This window comes from Ornithorhynchus anatinus, chromosome 3 (genome assembly GCF_004115215.2).
Source record: "Ornithorhynchus anatinus isolate Pmale09 chromosome 3, mOrnAna1.pri.v4, whole genome shotgun sequence".
In the NCBI taxonomy this organism is placed as follows: Eukaryota; Metazoa; Chordata; class Mammalia; order Monotremata; family Ornithorhynchidae; genus Ornithorhynchus; species Ornithorhynchus anatinus.
In genome coordinates, this window is record NC_041730.1 from 140997649 (window position 1) to 141015532 (window position 17884).

General features: G+C 62.9%; 1 protein-coding gene across 1 annotated transcript; it reads left to right on the top strand.

Annotated features, from left to right (window-relative positions):
* The first annotated feature begins 2788 nt into the window (after nt 1-2788).
* Nucleotides 2789-17172, top strand: MMP21 (matrix metallopeptidase 21). Its single transcript, XM_029059910.1, is given in 8 exon segments — nt 2789-2908; nt 2910-3008; nt 5003-5465; nt 6607-6746; nt 9727-9868; nt 10576-10833; nt 13792-13964; nt 16869-17172. Coding segments are annotated over 8 exon segments (1698 nt in total). The 3' UTR covers nt 17172.
* Nucleotides 17173-17884: the final 712 nt, after the last annotated feature.

Below are 17884 nucleotides of genomic sequence, written 5' to 3' on the forward strand. Positions count from 1 at the left end.
GGGGGGGTGGTCCCCGGGAAGGGGGGAGATCTCCGCGGGAGGAGGGGATTTCTGAGGCGGGGGGATCTCTTGGAGGAAGAGGATCCCTGGAAACCGCCCTGCGCTGGACGAGTCGGACCCTGGAGGAAGCGGGAGGGTGCGGGGCCGGGGGAGCCGAGCCCACCGCTTCGAGGGGGCGGGGATCGGGAGGGCTCCGTGAGGACCGTGCCGAGGAAGGTCGTGAGGGGGACAGAGTCGTAGGCGCGTCGGAACCGAACCGCCGACGATGATGGTGGTGGTATTCGTTACTGTGTGCCGGGCACTGTAATAATAATAATAATGTTGGTATTTGGTAAGCGCTCACTGTGTGCAGAGCACTGTTCTAAGCGCTGGGGTACATACAGGCTACTCGGACAGTCCTACCTGAGGCTCCCGGCCTTCGTCCTCGTTTTCCAGATGAGGTCACTGAGGCCCAGAGAAGTGAAGTGACTTGCCCACGGTCACCCAGCTGACGAGTGGCCGGGCCGGGATTCGAACCCGCGACCTCTGACTCCCAAGCCCGGGCTCTTGCCACCGAGCCCCGCTGCTTCTGTACCGAGCGTCGAGGTGGATACGAGCCGATCGGGTTGGATACGGTCCTTGTCCCGCGTGGAGCTCGCGGTCCCAATCCCCATTTAACCGATGAGGTAACTGAGGCCCGGGGAAGTGAATTGACCGGCCCGGGTTCACACAGCAGACAAGTGGGGGAGCCGGGATTGGAACCCACGACCTTCTGACTCCCAGGCCCGGGCACTATCCGCTCCGCCATGCTGCTTCACACACCCCTCCCCTGCATGTGCAGGTGCCTTTCGTTCGTTCGTTGGTCCGATCGTATTCATTGAGCGCGCACCCAGTGCGGAGGATCGTACTAAGCGCTCGGGAAGGCCGGAAACCGCCCCCTGCCCGTCGGCCGGCCCGGCCCCGGCGACCGGAAGGCCTCCCGCCCCGAGGTCGGCTTCAGGCCGCCCGCCCCGGGCCTCCGCCGACCCGCCGGCCGTGCCGGACGGCGAGGCCCCGACCGAGGCGCCCCTTCCTCCCTCCCCCGGGACTCCGACCTGTAGACCCCGGCGTCCCCGGCCGGGCCCCCCCCCCTCCGTCGGACCCTCCGGCCGGCCCGGCTGCCGCCGGAGGCCCCGGACCGGACCGGTGGACGGGCACCTTCGGTCGGCCGAGGCCGGGGCGGTCCGCTGCCCGGCCAGCCGACGCGGACGGGGAGCGCGGGGTCGGGCTTGTCTCTTTGGCCGTCGTTTTCTTCATTTTGGAAGATTTGCGCCTCCCCCTTTAGACGGTGAGCCCGTCGTCGGGCAGGGATCGTCTCCGTTGCCCAACTGTACCTTCTAAGTGCTCAGTACGGTGCTCTGCACGTAGTATGCGCTCGATGAATGCCATCGAATGAATTCATGAATACGATACAGCCACGAAGAGAGACGATCCCCGCCCACGAGGGGCTTACAGTCTAGAGGGCGGGGGACGGACATACAATTACGGAACGCTTCACGGATTTTAAGGCCAAGCAGCCCCGGCAGGCGGGGGCCGATGAACGCCGGGGTAATTCGGGCGCCACCGGCCAGCTGGCCGTCTGGGAGACTGAGGGAAGCCTGTCGTTCACACCCATACGCGCCCGTCCTGACGGCCGACACCCGTCACTCGTGCCAAGACAGCAGCCGGTCACACTGAGAGGGACCTGCCGGTCACAGCGACGGGGACCCGGGGCTGGAGAGCGGGCCTCCCGGCTCCCAAACCTCTCTGCCCATTGGGCCACACCATCTGCCCCGGAAGGACGTCTCCTTGCCTCCCAGACGAGCGTCGGCCCCCACGGGTGCGTGGACACACGTGCCCCTTACCTACTGAAAAAACCCGGAACCGTGTCAACGAAAATCACAGCGGCACCAATATCCAGTAGGCCATCGGCTCCCCAGGAAATCTCCGCGGGCCGAAAAGATTCTCTCATTCTTGCGTCGTATTACCTGAGCGCTTACTATGTGCAGAGCACTGTACTGAGCGCTTGAGAGAGTGCAGGACAACAGACACATTCCCTAGCCACAGCGAGCTCAGATACTAGAATCCAGAAGAGGTTCGGAACCGAACGGCGTGTGCCCGAAGGGGATAATGATGATAATTACGCGACCTCTCAAGTGCTTACTACGGGCACTATATTAAGCGGTGGGGTGGCGGGGGGGGGATACAAGCAAATCGGTTTGGACACAGTCCCTGTCCCGCATGGGGCTCGCAGTCTCATTCCCCATTTTCCAGATGAGGTAACTGAGGCACAGGGCCACGAAGCGACTTGCCCGAGGTCACACGGCAGACGGGCGGCAGACCCGGGATCAGGATCCGTGACCCTTCGACACCCAGGCCCGGGCCGCGTCCCCCGGGACGTCACGGGTCGGCGGGCGGGAAGGAGCCGAGCGGGGGCCGGAGGCGGGCGGCCGGAGGGGCCTAGTTCCAGAAAGTTGACCGTGTGTCCGGCGGGCAAAGCCGGAGGGTCCGCGGGCCCGGGCCTCGGCGTGCGTCCGTGCGCTCGGACGGCAGGGGAGCGGAGGGGAGGGCCGAGCGGAGGCCCCGTGTGTGCTCAGACGGCGGGGGGCCGCTCCGTGCGTGTGCGTCTGTGTGCTCAGACGGCGGGGGGCGGCCCGCCCGGCCGTGCGGCGACGATCCCCTGACAGTTTGGCGAGGCCGGGCCGGGGTCCGGGCTTATAAGCGTCGGGGCCGGGCCCCGCCGTGGGTCGGGCCGGGCGCCCGGCGGAGAGGCCTCCCCGCCGGCCCGGCCATGCCCGCCGGGCTCCGGCTCCCGCGGGCACCTCTGCTCTGCCTCCTGGCCGGCCGGTGGGCCCCGGCGGGCCGGGTCGGGGCGGCCCTGCTGCTCTGCTGGCTGGCCGCCCCCCCGGCCGGGCCGCCCCGAGAAGCTGTTCCACAGGCGAGACCGCTCGGACCTGGAGGTGGCCGCCCTGCCCCGGGCCCCGCCCGTCGCCGACCTCCCTTCGGCCCAGGTAGGACCCCGGGGGCGGGCGACTGGGCCGGGGGCCCCCCTCTGCCTCTGCCCGGGCCCCTCCGCGGACGCGAGGGGGGCTAGGTATCTCCTCGTCCCTTCGCGTCCTTCCTCATTCCCTCGATCGTCTCTATCGAGCGCTCGGCGCTTAGGAGAGTACAGAGGTCGTGGGTTCCGATCCCGGCTCCGCCACGTGTCGGCTGGGTGACTTCGGGCAAGTCACCGCTCTGGGCCTCGGCGACCCCATCTGGAAAATGAGGATTGAGAGCGTGAGCCCCACGTGGGAAAACCTGATCACCTTGTATCTACCCCGGCGCTTAGAACGGTGCTTGGCACACAGGAAGCGCTTAACACCTGCCATCGCTATTATCATTATGACAGAGGCCATCACGGTCATCATTATTACAACCTGACAATAAACAGAGGCATTCACTGCCCTTACAGCGTAGCACCCTCCGAAGCCACCTCCTCCAGGAGGCCTCCCCTGTTGGACGCCCCCCCCCCCCCGCTCGATGCGTCACCCACCCTCGGCCCGGGCTTGGGAGTCAGAGGTCACGGGTTCGAATGCGGCTCTGCGACTTGTCAGCCGTGTGACTGTGGGCGAGTCGCTTCACTTCTCGGGGCCTCGGTTCCCTCATCTGCGGAAGGGGGATGAAGACTGGGAGCCGCACGTGGGACGGCCTGACGACCCTGGATCTCCCCCAGCGCTTAGAACAGTGCTCTGCGCATAGTAAGCGCTTGACAAATACCAACGTTATGATTATCAGTGGTATCATTCGTTCACTCGATCGCATTTATCGAGCACCTGTTACGTGCAGAGCACCGCACTGAGCGCTTGGAATGTACAATCGGGCAACGATCCGGCACCCCATCCTCCCGAATGCGGGTTTCCACTGCCAGCTGGGGAGGGAACACGGTGGGAGAGATGAGAGAGATCCTGCCGCCGACACGTGTGCGTCCTCTCTGAGCACTTACCGTGTGCAGAGCACTGTACCAAACGCTCGGGGGAATACAACAGGGCAAGTAGACCCAAACTCTGCCCTCAGGGAGCTTGACGACCGGTGAAGGCATTTTTCAAAGATCCGAACGGGATACACGGAAAACGGTTTGGCCCAGCGGAGAGAACGCGGGCCCGGAAGTCGGAGGGCCTGGGTTCTAATTCCGGCCCTACCGCTTGCTTGCTATGGGACCTCGGCCAGATCACTTAACTTCTCTGGGCCTCGGTTTCCTCTACTCCTCCTCCTATTAATAATGACGACGGTATCTGTGAAGGGCTTACTATGTGCCAAGCACTGTTCTGAGCGCTGGGGTAGATACAAGGTGATGAGGTTGTCCCCCGTGGGGCTCCCAGTCTTCGTCCCCATTTTCCAGACGAGGGAACTGAGGTCCAGGGAAGCGAAGCGACTTGCCCAAAGTCACACGGCGGACGAGCAGGCGGAGCGGGATTAGAACCCACGACCTCTGACTCGGTGGAAAGAGCACGGGCTCGGGAGTCAGAGGTCGTGGGTTCTAATCCAGTGACCTGGGCAAGTCACTTCACTTCTCTGGGCCTCAGTTCCCTCATCTATAAAATGGGGATGAAGACTGTGAGCCCCACGCGGGACAACCTGATCGCCCTGTACCGCCCCCCCCCCCGCCCCCCGGGGCTTAGAACAGTGCTTTGCACACAGTAAGCGCTTCACAGATACCATTCCAATTATTATTATTTCCGCTAAACCACGCCACTTCTCTACAGTCAAATGGGCATTCATTCATTCACTCGTACTTATTGAGCGTTTACTGTGCGCCGAGCACTGGACTAAGCACTTATTCAATACCTTGTACCTCTCCACCTGAGATCGTGAGCCCCGTACGGGCCAGAGACCGTGTCCGACCTACTCGTATCTACCCCGGAAAGAAGGCCTCGGTCCCCGGGGCGGGGGGAGAGGGCAGGGCCGGACGACGGACCGCGGCGGCCGCCCCCTCCGGCGCTCATCCCATTTTTCCTCTCGGCAGGAATTCCTGTCCAAATACGGGTGGACCCGACGGTCCCCCTGGCCGGCCGCCCCCCCTCCAGCCGCCGCGGGCCCGGCCTTCGCCGAGGCCGTGCGCGGCTTCCAGAGGGTCAACGGCCTCCCGGCGACCGGCCGGCTCGACGAGGCCACCGTGGCCGCCATGAACGGGCCGAGGTGCGGCGTCCCCGACGGCCCGGCCGGAGGACCGGCCCCGGCCGGGGCTCGCCCCCGGGCCTTCCCGCGGCGACGGCGGGGGGCCGGGCCCGGGCCGTCGGCCTTCTCGCGGAGGACCCTGAGGTGGCGGCTGGTGGGCGAGGGCTACAGCAGCCAGCTGTCCGTCGACGAGCAGAGGGCCGTCCTGCGCTCGGCCTTCCGCATGTGGAGCGAGGTCACGCCGCTGCAGTTCCAGGAGGAGCTGGGGGCTCGGGCGGCCCCCGTGGACGTCCGGCTGGCCTTCGGCCGAGGTAGGACCGGCCGGCTGGACCCCGGCGGCGGCCGCCGCCCTCCCCGTTGGGCCGGGGGCCGCGGGACACGGCCGTCCCCGCCGGCGGCGGCGCGGTCCGGGTTCGGTCGGAGGGCAGCCGCGCTGGGCGCTGGGGAGAGTCCGATACAGCAGAGTTGGTAGACGCGTCCCACGCTGTGGTGGATGGAGCCCGGGTCTGGGAATCAGAAGGTCGTGGGTCCTAACCCCTCCTCCGCCCCTTGTCTGCTGTGTGACCTCGGGCAAGTCACTTCCCTTCTCTGGGCCTCAGCCGCCTCATCTGTAAGATGGGGATGGAGACTGTGAGCCTCCCACGGGACAGGGACCGCGCCCAACCCGATTTGCTCGTATCCTCCCCGGCACTTAGTACGTATTCTTCCCAGCGCTGTCATAGAGAAAGCGCTTAAAAAAATACCGTTATTATTATTTTTTCCTGCCCGCCGCGAGCTTACGGTCTAGAGGGATCTTGTCCACGTTCCCCAGGCGTGCAGGACAGGCCCCCCCGCTCCCTAACACGGGCATCTGGGACAACCCTCCTCCATCCTGTGGATGCTCACGTCAGCCCCCTCCCTAGTGGGTGCCCGGGACACCTCCCCTGCCCGCCATGAGCACTCGGGACGGCCCCCCACCCGCCCCCACGAGCGCCCGGGACCGCCCCCCGCCCACGGTGGGCACCCGGGACACCTCCCTCCCCTTCCGTGAGTGCCCAGGACAGCTCCCTTCTCCCCATGAGTGTCCAGGATGGTCCCCCGCCCACCGTGGTCACCCGGGACCCATCGCACACCAGCTCGACAGACACGGACGGCCTCCTCCGCCCCCATCCCCACTGACCCCCCCGTCCCCACTCCATCCAGCGTGGCCTCCCGGCCGCCTCGGAGGCTCCACGGCCCCCGGATCCCCCGAACGGGGTCCCGTCCCGGAGGGCGGACGGCCACCGTCCCGGCTGGGTTGGCGAGCCCGATCCGGGGGCCGGCTTCCCGGAGCTCCGCTTCCGGGCCGGGCCTCGGGATGGGGGCGGCCCGGGGACGGGGCCCGCAGGTGGGGAGTCGGGGCGCGGGCCGGTCCACCTCTTCTTCCACCGTCCCTCGACTCTTCCACCTTTCCCTCCCGGCGTTCCGCCACAGGCCGTCACCTGGGGTGCCCCCGGGCGTTTGACGGGAGCGGGCAGGAGTTCGCGCACGCCTGGCGCCTGGGCGACGTCCACTTCGACGACGACGAGCACTTCACGTCCCCCAGCAGCGACCGGGGCCTCAACCTCCTCCGAGTGCGTATCCCGAGCGGGCCCGCTGGATCCCCCCGGACTCCGGTCCCCTCTCCGGCCCACCCCGCCTTGCCGGGTCACCCCGGGAAGGTCACTTGGCCTCTCCGGGCCTCGGCTCCCGCGTCTGCCGAGATGGCCGTAAGAACCCCGCTCGCCCTCCCTTGGACGGGATGGGTCCGATCGCCCGGACGACCTCATCCCGGCCCCGGCGCTTAGAATACCGGGGTTAATACCCTCCTTCGTTGACGGAAAGCCCTGGGGGAGGGCGAATACCCCGATTAATAACCCCAGTCGGTAAGGACAACCGTGGATCGTACGTCGATAAGGACCGCATTTAGTTAAATGACCGCCACGGTAGATGAGGACCACCATTAAAGACCCCAGGTCGATGAGGTTGTAATAACAACCACCACCCTGGCTGGTCAGGGTCATCGTGAATCAGTGGTGACCAGGGTAATAACCATTGCGGTAATCAGTTAAGCCCTCACTATGTGCTAAGCACAGAGTATGAGAAGCATATGAGAAGCAGCGTGGCTCAGTGGGAAAGGGCACGGGCTGGGGAGGCAGAGGTCATGGGTCCTAATTCCGGCTCCGCCACTTGTCAGCCGGGTGACTGTGGGCAGGTCGTTTCACTTCTCTGGGCCTCAGTGACCTCCTCATCTGTCAAATGGGGATGAAGACTGTGAGCCCCACGGGGGACCACCTCATCACCTCGTATCCCCCCAGCACTTAGGACGGTGCTTTGCACATAGCGAGCGCTTAAAAAATGTCATTATTATTATTATTAAGCACTGCACTAAGCGCTGGGGTAGTTACAAGATCCTGAGTCCCACGTGGGACCAGGGCTGGGTCTAATCTGATTAGCTCTTCCCCAGCGTTTAGAACAGTGGTTAGCGCATAGTAAGCACTTAAGTACCATCATTATTGTTAATAATAAGTAGGAGGGAGAACTGACTGTGAGCCCGTCATCAGGCAGGGATTGCCTCCATCTGTTGCCGAATCGTACATTCCAGGCGCTTAGTACAGTGCTCTGCACATAGTAAGTGCTCAATAATGAATGAATGAATGAATGAATGAATGAATGAATGAATGAATGAATCCTCATTCGGCGAATGAGGAGACCGAGGCGCAGAGAAATGAAGTGGCTTTCTGGCCCCGGGTCACGCTGCAGGTCCGTGGCGGGGCCGGGACGAGAACCCAGGTCCTCCGAGTCCCAAGGCCACGCTCCTTCCCCTGGGCCACGCGGCTTCTCACGGTGGCCGACGGCCCCTTTCCATTATTCACGGCCAGCGCCGGTTGGGCCCAGATGGAGAAGCGGTGCCCCCGGGCGGAAAGCTCTGCCCGGCGAGGGTCTGCGGGGTGGGAAAACCACGATGGCTCCCGCTGAGTTGAATCCAACCCACCCAGCACAGCCCAGGGGATTGAGCCTGGGCCTGGGAGTCAGAAGGACCTGGGTTCTAATCCCAGCTCTGCCACCTGTCTGCTGGGTGACCTTGGGCGAGTCACTTTTCACTTCTCCGGGCCTCAGTTCCCTCATCCGTAAAATGGGGATTCCGAGTGTGAGCCCCGTAAGGGACGGGGACCGTGTCCAACCTGAGCAGCTTGTCTCTGCCCCGGTGCTTAGTACAGTGCGTGGAACATAGTAAGGGCTTAACAAATGCCATAAAAAAGTCTCACCCCGCCCTTCCACAAGGGAGAGAACAAGATGTGGCCGAGAGAGCTGATTGGACCCGATCACCTCACGGGATAGATCTTCGCAACATCCTTGTGTGGGCCGACCTCGTCCACTCGAAGTTCAACCTTTCTTGCCGTAACTCCGCCCTCTCCTCGGCCCCGCAAAACTCTGTCTCTTCCCTTACTGACCCCCAAGCCCATCACCCTCCTCGGCTGTTCCGGACCTTTAACTCCCTCCTCAGGCCCCAGCCCTCACCCCCGACCATCTGGCCACCTACTTCATTAGGAAAATTAACACCGTCGGGTCTGAGCTCCCCAAAGTCACCCCTCCCTCTCCTCCGTCCCGCGTCCTCTGCCCCTCGACCCCTCTCCTCCACTTTCACATCCCTCTACCCTCGCTGCCTCGAATTCCTCTCCTCCGACTCTCTCCCGGACCCCCTCCGATCTGGCTCCCGTCCCCTCCGCTCCACCGAAACCCCCCTCTCAAAGGTCACCCGTGACCTCCTTCTTGCCAAATCCAACGGCTCTTACCCCAATCCTCCTCGACCTCTCAGCTGCCTTTAACACTGTCGACCACCCTCTTCTCAACACGTTATCCAAACCTGGCTTCACAGACCCCGTCCTCTCCCGGTTCTCCTCTTCTCTCTCTGGCCGTTCGATCTCGGTCTCCTTCGCGGGCTCCTCCTCCCCCTCCCATCCCCTAACCGTAGGAGTTCCTCAAGGGTCAGTTCTCGGTCCCCTTCTGTTGTCCGTCTATACCCACTCCCTCGGTGGACTCATCCGCTCCCACGGCTTCAACTCTCATCTCTACGCTGACGACACCCAAATCTCCATCTCTCCCCCTGTCCTCTCCCCCTCCCTTCAGGACATCTCTCTTGGATGCCCTCCCGCCATCTCAGACTCACCGTGTCCGAGACTGAGCTCCTCATCTTCCCTCCCGAACCCTGTCCCCTCCCTGACTTCCCCCATCACTGTGGACGGCGCGACCATCCTTCCCGCCTCACAAGCCCGCGACCTTGGTGTCATCCTTGACTCCGCTCTCTCATTCATCCCACATTCCTCGCCCACGACGCACTTCCAGTCTGAGGGGGAGACAGACATTAGTATGGATAAATGACCGACCCGGACATAAGTGGTGTGGGGCCGGGAGGGGCGTTGAATAAAGGGAGTGAGTCAGGGGGACGCAGAAGGGAGTGGAAGTAGGGGAAAGGAGGGCTTAGTCAGGGAAGGCCTCTTGGAAGAGGTGTGCCTCGAATAAGGAAGGGTTCCAGTCGTTCCTTCCTTGCATCTCCCCCCGCTCCGCTGGCAGGTGGCGGTCCATGAAATCGGCCACGTGCTGGGGCTGCCCCACATCCACCGGCCGGGATCCATCATGCGGCCCAACTCCGTCCCCCGGGACCCAGGCTTCGAGCTGGACCCGGCCGACCGGAAGGCCATTCAGAAGCTGTACGGTAAGAGCGGCCCCCCGCCCCGCACCCCGGGCCCCGGGCCCCTCACCGCACCGTCCCGGATGCTCCCTCGCGGCTGCCCCGCACCTCGGCCCCCCGGGTCCGCCTCGCGTTTGTTTAGCGACTAGGGGAAACCCCCACCCTCCCCGGCCTGTCCCCGTCATTCATTCTTTCGTATCTCCCAAGCGCTTACCGTGCGCAGGGCACCGTACTAAGCACTTGGGAGAGGACCGTAGAACGATGAGGAAGACGCATTCCCTCCCCATAGAGAGCTTACGGTCTAGAGGGGGGGACGGGGTGGGCATCCCGACGGGCTCCCGGCCCTCGCTCGCCCGCCCACCCACCACGTGGCCAGCGGACGGTTTGGCCCGGCTGCCTCGGAGCGTGGCGGGAGGGAGGGCGTGAGGGCCGGCGGTCTGCCCGCCCGGCCCCCGGGGCAGCCCGGGTGGGTCATCCCCGTGACCGGCCGCGTCCTGGAGCGGGGAACCCTCACCCCTATCAACCGGCACTCGGTAGGTGCTCGGTAAATGCCGCTGAAGGACTGAGCGCCAGGCCTCCGGGACCCCCGGGTCAACCCCGCCCGCATCTCTGGGGGGGATTGTGCCATCTTAAGAGCCTTCCCTCGGCCCCGCCCCCGCCCCCCGCCCCCGGCTCCCCCCGGTGCCCGGCGGGAAGCGGGACCCAACGCCTTTCCCGCCGTTCCGCGCCAGGTTCCTGCACGGGGCCGTTCGACGCCGTGTTCGACTGGATCCGCACGGAGAGGAGCCCGTTCGGAGAGCGGCTGGTGCGGTTTAACACCTATTTCTTCCGCGGCGGCTGGTACTGGCTGTACGAGAACCAGAAGAACAGGACGCGCTACGGAGACCCCATCCCCGTGGTCACGGGCTGGCGGGGGCTCCCGGCCCGCGACCTCGACGCCTTTGTCCACGTCTGGTCCTGGGGGAGAGACGAGCGCTACTTCTTCAAAGGTGAGCGCGGCCTCGCCCGGGGGCGTCGCCTGTCCGGCTGGGCCTCCCGGCGGTCCCGAGTCAAATAAATAAACGATGGTATTGGTTAAGCGCTCACTATGTGCAAAGCACCGTTCTAAGCGCTGGGGGATACAAGGTAATCAGGTTGTCCCACGTGGGACTCACAGTTTTAATCCCCATTTTACAGATGAGGTAACTGAGGCACAGAGAAGTGAAGTGACTTGCCCGAAGTCACACAGCTGGCAAGTGGCGGGGCCGGGATTCGAACCCGTGAACTCCGACTCCCAAGCCCGCGCCCTTTCCACTGTACCACGCTGCCGAGTTCTAGTCCCCGGTCCGCTGGGTGACCTTGGACAGGTCATCTTGCCTCACTGGGCCTCGGTTTCTTCATCCATAAAACGGGAAATAAGGCCTGTGAGCCTTGGTCTGGGAGCTGGGAATCAGCTTGTCCCACATGAGGCTCACAGTTAATCCCCATTTTACAGATGAGGTGACTGAGGCCCAGAGAAGTGAAGTGACTCGCCCACAGTCCCACAGCTGACAAGTGGCAGAGCCGGGCGTCGAACCCACGACCTCCGACTCCGAAGCCCGGGCTCTTTCCACCGAGCCGCGCTGCTTCCCCTATATAATAATGTTGGTATTTGTCAAGCGCTTACTACGTGCAGAGCACTGTTCTAAGCGCAAGGGTAGATAGAGGGTCATCAGGTCGTCCCACGTGAGGCTCACAATCTTAATCCCCATTTTACAGATGAGGGAACTGAGGCACGGAGAAGTGAAGCGACTCGCCCACGGTCACACGGCTGCCAGGTGGCGGAGCCGCGATTCGAACCCGTGACCTCTGACTCCCGAGCCCGGGCTCTTTCCACTGAGCCCCGCTGCTTCTCAGAATTGGTGTTTAATCCCCATTTGACAGAGGAGAAAATGGAGGCCCAGAGAAGCCAAGTGATCCCCGAGGAAGTAAAGTGGCCCAACCAGGTTTCGAACCCAGGTTAGCGTGCTAGGTCTATCTAGTGTTTGGTTTTGTCGTCCGTCTCCCCCGTTTAGACCGTGAGCCCGTCACTGGGCGGGGATTGTCTCTGTCTGTTGCCGAACTGTACGTTCCAAGCGCTTAGTACAGTGCTCTGCACAGAGTAAGCGCTCAATAAATACGACTGAACCAACACTCCCACCTGCTTCTCCCTCAAGACTGTAAGCTGGACTGCACTCTCCAAAGCCGTTCGCACAGTGCTCTGCCCAGAGTAGGCGCTCAATAGAGAAGCAGCGTGGCTCAGTGGAAAGAGCCCGGGCTCGGCAGTCGGAGGACGTGGGTTCCAATCCCTCCTCCGCCGCTTGCCGGCTGGGCGACCCTGGGCCGGTCACTTCTCTGGGCCTCGGTGACCTCATCCGTCAAACGGGGATGAAAACCGTGAGGCCCACGTGGGACGACCTGATCGCCCTGTATCCCCCCCCCAGCGCTTAGAACGGTGCTTCGCACATAGTGAGCGCTTAACTTTGGAGTCAGAGGTCATGGGTTCGGATCCCGGCTCGGCCACTCGTCAGCCGGGTGACTTCGGGCAAGTCACTTCACTTCTCGGTGCCTCAGTTCCCTCATCTGTAAAACGGGGATGAAGACTGTGAGCCCCACGTGGGACGACCTGATTCCCCTGTGTCTACCCCAGCGCTCAGGACAGTGCTCGGCACGGAGTAAGCGCTTAACAAACACCAACGTTATTATTATTATTATTATTATTATTAACAAATACCAACATCATCATTACGACAAGTATGACCTGTGGATCGACGGGGAGACGTGGGGGCGCTGGGAGGCCAGCGGGGGACCCTCCAGGGCGGGCGCGCTCCCCGTCGCCCCGGCCCCAACCACATCCTCCCAGTTGGGTTTTTTCAATGGCGTTTGTTAAGTGCCAACTCCCAAGCCCAACACGGGCCTGGGAGCCAGAGGACGAGGCTCCCGATCCCGGCTGTGCCGCTCGCCCGGGCGGGTCATTTCACTTCTCTGGGCCTCGGTTCCCTCATCTGTAAAATGCGGGGAAGACCGCGAGCCCCATGTGGGACAAGGGACCGTGTCCATCCTGATTATCTTGAACCTGCCCCCGCGCTTCGGGACAGCGCCCGGCGCGGAGTAAGCGCTTAACAGATACCGCGAGGCGGCGTGGCTCGGTGGAAAGAGCTTGGGAGTCATTCATTCGTTCAACGGTATTTATTGAGCGCTTCCTACGTGCAGAGCACTGGACTAAGTGCTTGGAATGGACAGATCGGTAACGGACAGAGACGGTCCCCGCCCTTTGACGGGCTCAGGGTCTAACCGGGGGGAGACGGGCAGACGAGGACGATGGCAAAAAACGGAATCGAGGGGATGAACATCTCATTAAAACAACAGCAAATAAATAGGATCGAGTCAGAGGTCACGGGTCCGAATTCCGGCCTCGCCACTCGTCAGCTCTGTGACTTTGGGCCAGTCACTTCACTTCTCGGTGCCTCAGTCACCCCATCTGTAAAATGGGGATGAAGACCGTGAGCCTCACGGGGGACAACCTGATGAGCCCGGATCTACCCCAGCGCTCAGAACGGTGCTCTGCACACAGTGAGAGCTTAACAAATACCGACATTATTATTATGATCGTCATTTTTATGATTATATGCCCGGCACCGTTCTAAGTACCGGCGTAGATACGGCCCCTGACCCACAGGGCTCACAGTCTTGATCCCCATTTTACAGATAACTGAGGCTCAGAGAATCGAAGGGACTTGCCCGGGGTCATAAGGCAGACAAGCGGAGAGCCAGGATTAGAACCCAGGTCCTCCCGACCATCAGGCCCGTGCTGTAGGCGCCAGGCCACGCTTCTTTTCCGCGTGGTCGTGTCGTCCTCCGCCGAGCGCGCGGCGCTCCTCCCCCAGTGAGCGCCCGGCCTGGGTGTTCTCCGGCAAGTGACCGGCTCCGTGTCTCCCGCCGGGCACCAGGGGATCGCTACTGGAGGTACGACAGCGACGGCGACCGGACGTACGCGGAAGACGAACGGGGCCGCGCGTATCCCAGGCCCATCTCCGAGCGGTTTCCGGGAATCCCGAGTCCCCTCGACGCCGCCTTTTACGACCGGAGGAGTCAGTGGATCTACTTCTTCAAGGGCGCGCTGGTGAGGGCGGGGCGGCGGCGCGGGGAGCGCTCAGCAAGGGGGCGGGGGGCCGCCGCAGGGGGGCTGCGTTTGGGCAGCCCCCCGGCTCTGCGACCTATCTGCTGGGTGACCTCGGCCAAGTCGATTCACTTCTCCGGGCCTCAGTCCCCTCACCTGGAAAATGGGGATTGAGACCGGGAGCCCCACACGGGACAGGGACCGTGTCCAACCTGACGACCTTAATAATGTCGCTATTTGTTAAGCGCTCACTATGTGCCGAGCACTGTTCCAAGCGCTGGGGTAGACACAGGGGAATCGGGTCGTCCCAGGTGGGGCTCACGGTCTTCATCCCCATTTTACAGATGAGAGAACTGAGGCACAGAGAAGTGAAGTGACTCGCCCACAGTCACACAGCTGACGAGTGGCGGAGCTGGGATTCGAACTCATGAGCCCTGACTCCGAAGCCCGTGCTCTTTCCGCTGAGCCACGCTGCTTCTCCGTGCTAGACCCCGTTATCTACCCCAGCGCTTAGGACGGTGCCTGGCGCGTAGTAGACGGCCCCCACTGGTAAACGTTTGGGGCGCGGGGCGGTCTCCCCTCCGGGTCCACCGGCACCGGGGTCGGGGCGGCAGCGACCTCCTCACCGGCTCCAGTGAGCCCTCGGGAGGAGAGCATCACGCCTTCAGTCTGAGCGAGCGCTCGGTGAGTACCAAGCAGCGTGGCTCAGGGGAAAGGGCCCGGGCTTGGGAGTCAGAGGTCATGGGTTCGAATCCCAGCTCCGCCCCTCGTCAGCTGGGTGACGGTGGGCGAGTCACTTCGCTTCTCTGGGCCTCAGTGACCTCATCTGGAAAATGGGATGAAGACTGTGAACCTCACGTGGAGCCACCTATTGACCCCCTATCTACCCCAGCGCTTAGCACAGTGCTCCGCACATAGTAAGCGCTTAACAAATACCAACGTCATTATTACCCTGGACTGACTGGCCGCAGGAAAGGGCTGAATCTGGCCGTGTGCGCCTCTGGTCGCCTGCTCTAAAATGGAAGGTTCAGGAAAGGAAACTTAAATCGAATCATCAATAATACATACCAAGAACCTAGGCAGAGCAGTTCATTCATTTATTCATTCATTCAATAGTATTTACTGAGCGCTCACTATGTGCCGAGCACCGGACTAAGCGCTTGGAACGAACAAGTCGGCAACGGATAGAGACGGTCCCCGCCCTTTGACGGGCTCACGGTCCGATCGGGGGAGACGGACGGACGGGAACGACGGCGATAGATAGAGTCGAGGGGAAGAACGTCTCGTAGAAACGACGGCGACTAGATAGGATCGAGGCGACGCACAATTCATTAACAAAATAAACAGGGTGACGAAAATATATACAGTCGAGCGGACGAGTAGAGTGCCGAGGGGATGGGAAGGGAGAGGGGAGGAGCGGAGGGAGATGGGGGGGAAAAGAGGGTTAAGCTGCGGAGAGGTGAAGGGGGGGGCGGTAGATAGAGGGAGGAGAGGGAGAAGGGGAGCTCGGTCTGGGAAGGCCTCCTGGAGGAGGTGAGTTTTAAGTAGGGTTTCGAAGAGGGGAAGAGAGCGAGTTCGGCGGAGGCGAGGAGGGAGGGCGTTCCGGGACGGCGGGAGGACGCGGCCCGGGGGTCGACGGCGGGACGGGCGAGACCGGGGGACGGCGGGGAGGCGGGCGGCGGAGGAGCGGAGCGTGCGGGGCGGGCGGGGGAGAGAGAGAAGGGGGGAGAGGTGGGAAGGGGCGAGGCGACGGAGAGCCTCGAAGCCCAGAGTGAGGAGTTTTTGTTCGGAGCGGAGGTCGATAGGCGGTTGTATTAGATGCTTGGCATAATATTGGTGGCATTAATTAAGCGCTTAGTTTCAAGCACCGAAATGGGTAAAACGTGCAATGTAGTAGACACAATCCCTGCCTTCAGCTTGTAGTCTACCGTGTACAGAACCCTGTAATAACTACGGTGTCCGTTAAGCGCTTACTATAATAATGTCGGTATCCGTTAAGCGCTTACTACGTGCAGGGCACCGTTCTGAGCGCTGGGGGAGATACAGGGTCATCAGCTTGTCCCACGTGAGGCTCGCAGTCTTAATTCCCATTTGACAGACGAGGCGACTGAGGCCCAGAGAAGTGAAGCGACTCGCCCACAGTCACGCAGCTGACAGGTGGTAAGAGCCGGGATTCGAACCCACGACCTCTGACTCCCAAGCCCGGGCTCTTTCCACCGAGCCACGCTGCTTCTCTCCCATGTGCTGAGCACTCTACTAAGCCCCGGGATAGATACAAGGTCATCAGGTCCCACAGGCTTAGGCTCCTAATCTAAGTAGGAGGGAGAAGCACTGGACTCCTATTTTGCAACTGAGGAAACGGAGGCAAAGGCAAGTGAAGTGACTCACCCAGGGCCACACAGCAGACGGGCGGTGGAGCCGGGATCAGAACCCACATCCTCTGACTCCCGAGCCCGGGCTCCTGCCACCAGGCCACGCTAGGACGCGCTAAAATACCACGATTATTCATTACTCACTATAGAAGCGGCGTGGCTCGGTGGAAAGAGCCCGGGCTTGGGGGTCAGAGGTCATGGGTTCGAATCTCCGCTCCGCCCCTCGTCAGCTGCGTGACCGTGGGCGGGTCGCTGCCCTTCTCTGGGCCTCAGTGACCTCATCTGGAAAATGGGGATGAAGACTGTGAGCCCCACGTGGGACGACCCGATCACCCCGTATCTACCCCGGCGCTTAGGACGGTGCCCTGCACATAGTAAGCGCTTAACAGATACCAACATTATTAAATACCGACATCATTGTTATTCTCATCGAGTAGCCACGCTCCCTGGCCTCAGGGAGCTGCCAGTCCAGCGGGAGGGCGCTTAGCGTCACCGGGGGCGCGGACCGAGCTCTCACCATCCTGCCGCCCCACAGGTGTTCGCCTTTGACGTCCAGGAGAACCGGGCGGTCAGCCCGTACCCCCAGAGGCTGGCCGTCGCCTTCCCCGCCGTCGCGCCGCCCAGCCACCCGGCCGGGCACCTGGACGCGGCCTACCACTCCTACGCCCACGGCGCCGTCTTCCTGCTCAAGGGCAGCCGGTACTGGCGGGTGGTCGGCGATGCCGACAGGCGGCGGGACCCCGCCCTGCCCGTCAACGGACTCTTCCCCGCCGAGCCCGTCTCGGAGCGCTGGTTCGACATCTGCGACGTCCACCCTTCCGCCCTGAACGGGAAATAGGCCGGGCGTCTCGGGGCGCTCCCCCGCCTGCCCGGCTGCCCCCGGCGGGTCGCCCCGGGGCCCGTGGGGCTCCCGGCCCCTCCCGCTGACCCCCCGGGGGGGACCGCCCGGAGACCGGACGCTCCCCGCCGGCTGGAAGCCGCGTGGCCTAGCGGGGGTCAGGGGTCGTGGGTTCTAATCCTGGCTCTGCTCGTCCGCTGGGTGACCTCGGGCGAGTCGGTTCACCTCTTTGGGCCTCGGTTCCCTCACCTGGGGATTGAGACTGGGAGTCCCACATGAGACAGGGACTGTGTGTCCAACCTGATGACCCTGTAGCTCCCCCAGCGCTTACAACAGTGCCTGGCACATAGTCAGCGCTCAACAAATACCATCATTATAATTATTAGAACAGCAGGGTACCGGCCGCCTGACCACCCAGGAGTGACCGCCCAGAAACCAGACACTCTGTACGAGCGAGGACAGCGGGGCACTGGACCGGCTGACCTCCCGGGGTGACCGCCTAGAGACCGGACCCTCCCCCCCGGCTAGGACAGCCGGGCGCTAGGCTAGCCGACCTCCCGAGGGTGACCGTCCAGAGGCCAGACGCTCCCTCTCGGCTTGGACGGCTGGGAAGTGAGCCCGCTGACCTTCCGGGGGCGGTCACCACCTGGACGCCGGAACCGTCCCCGACAACCGGCGCCGACAACCGGACGCCGGGCGAGACGACTTCCCAG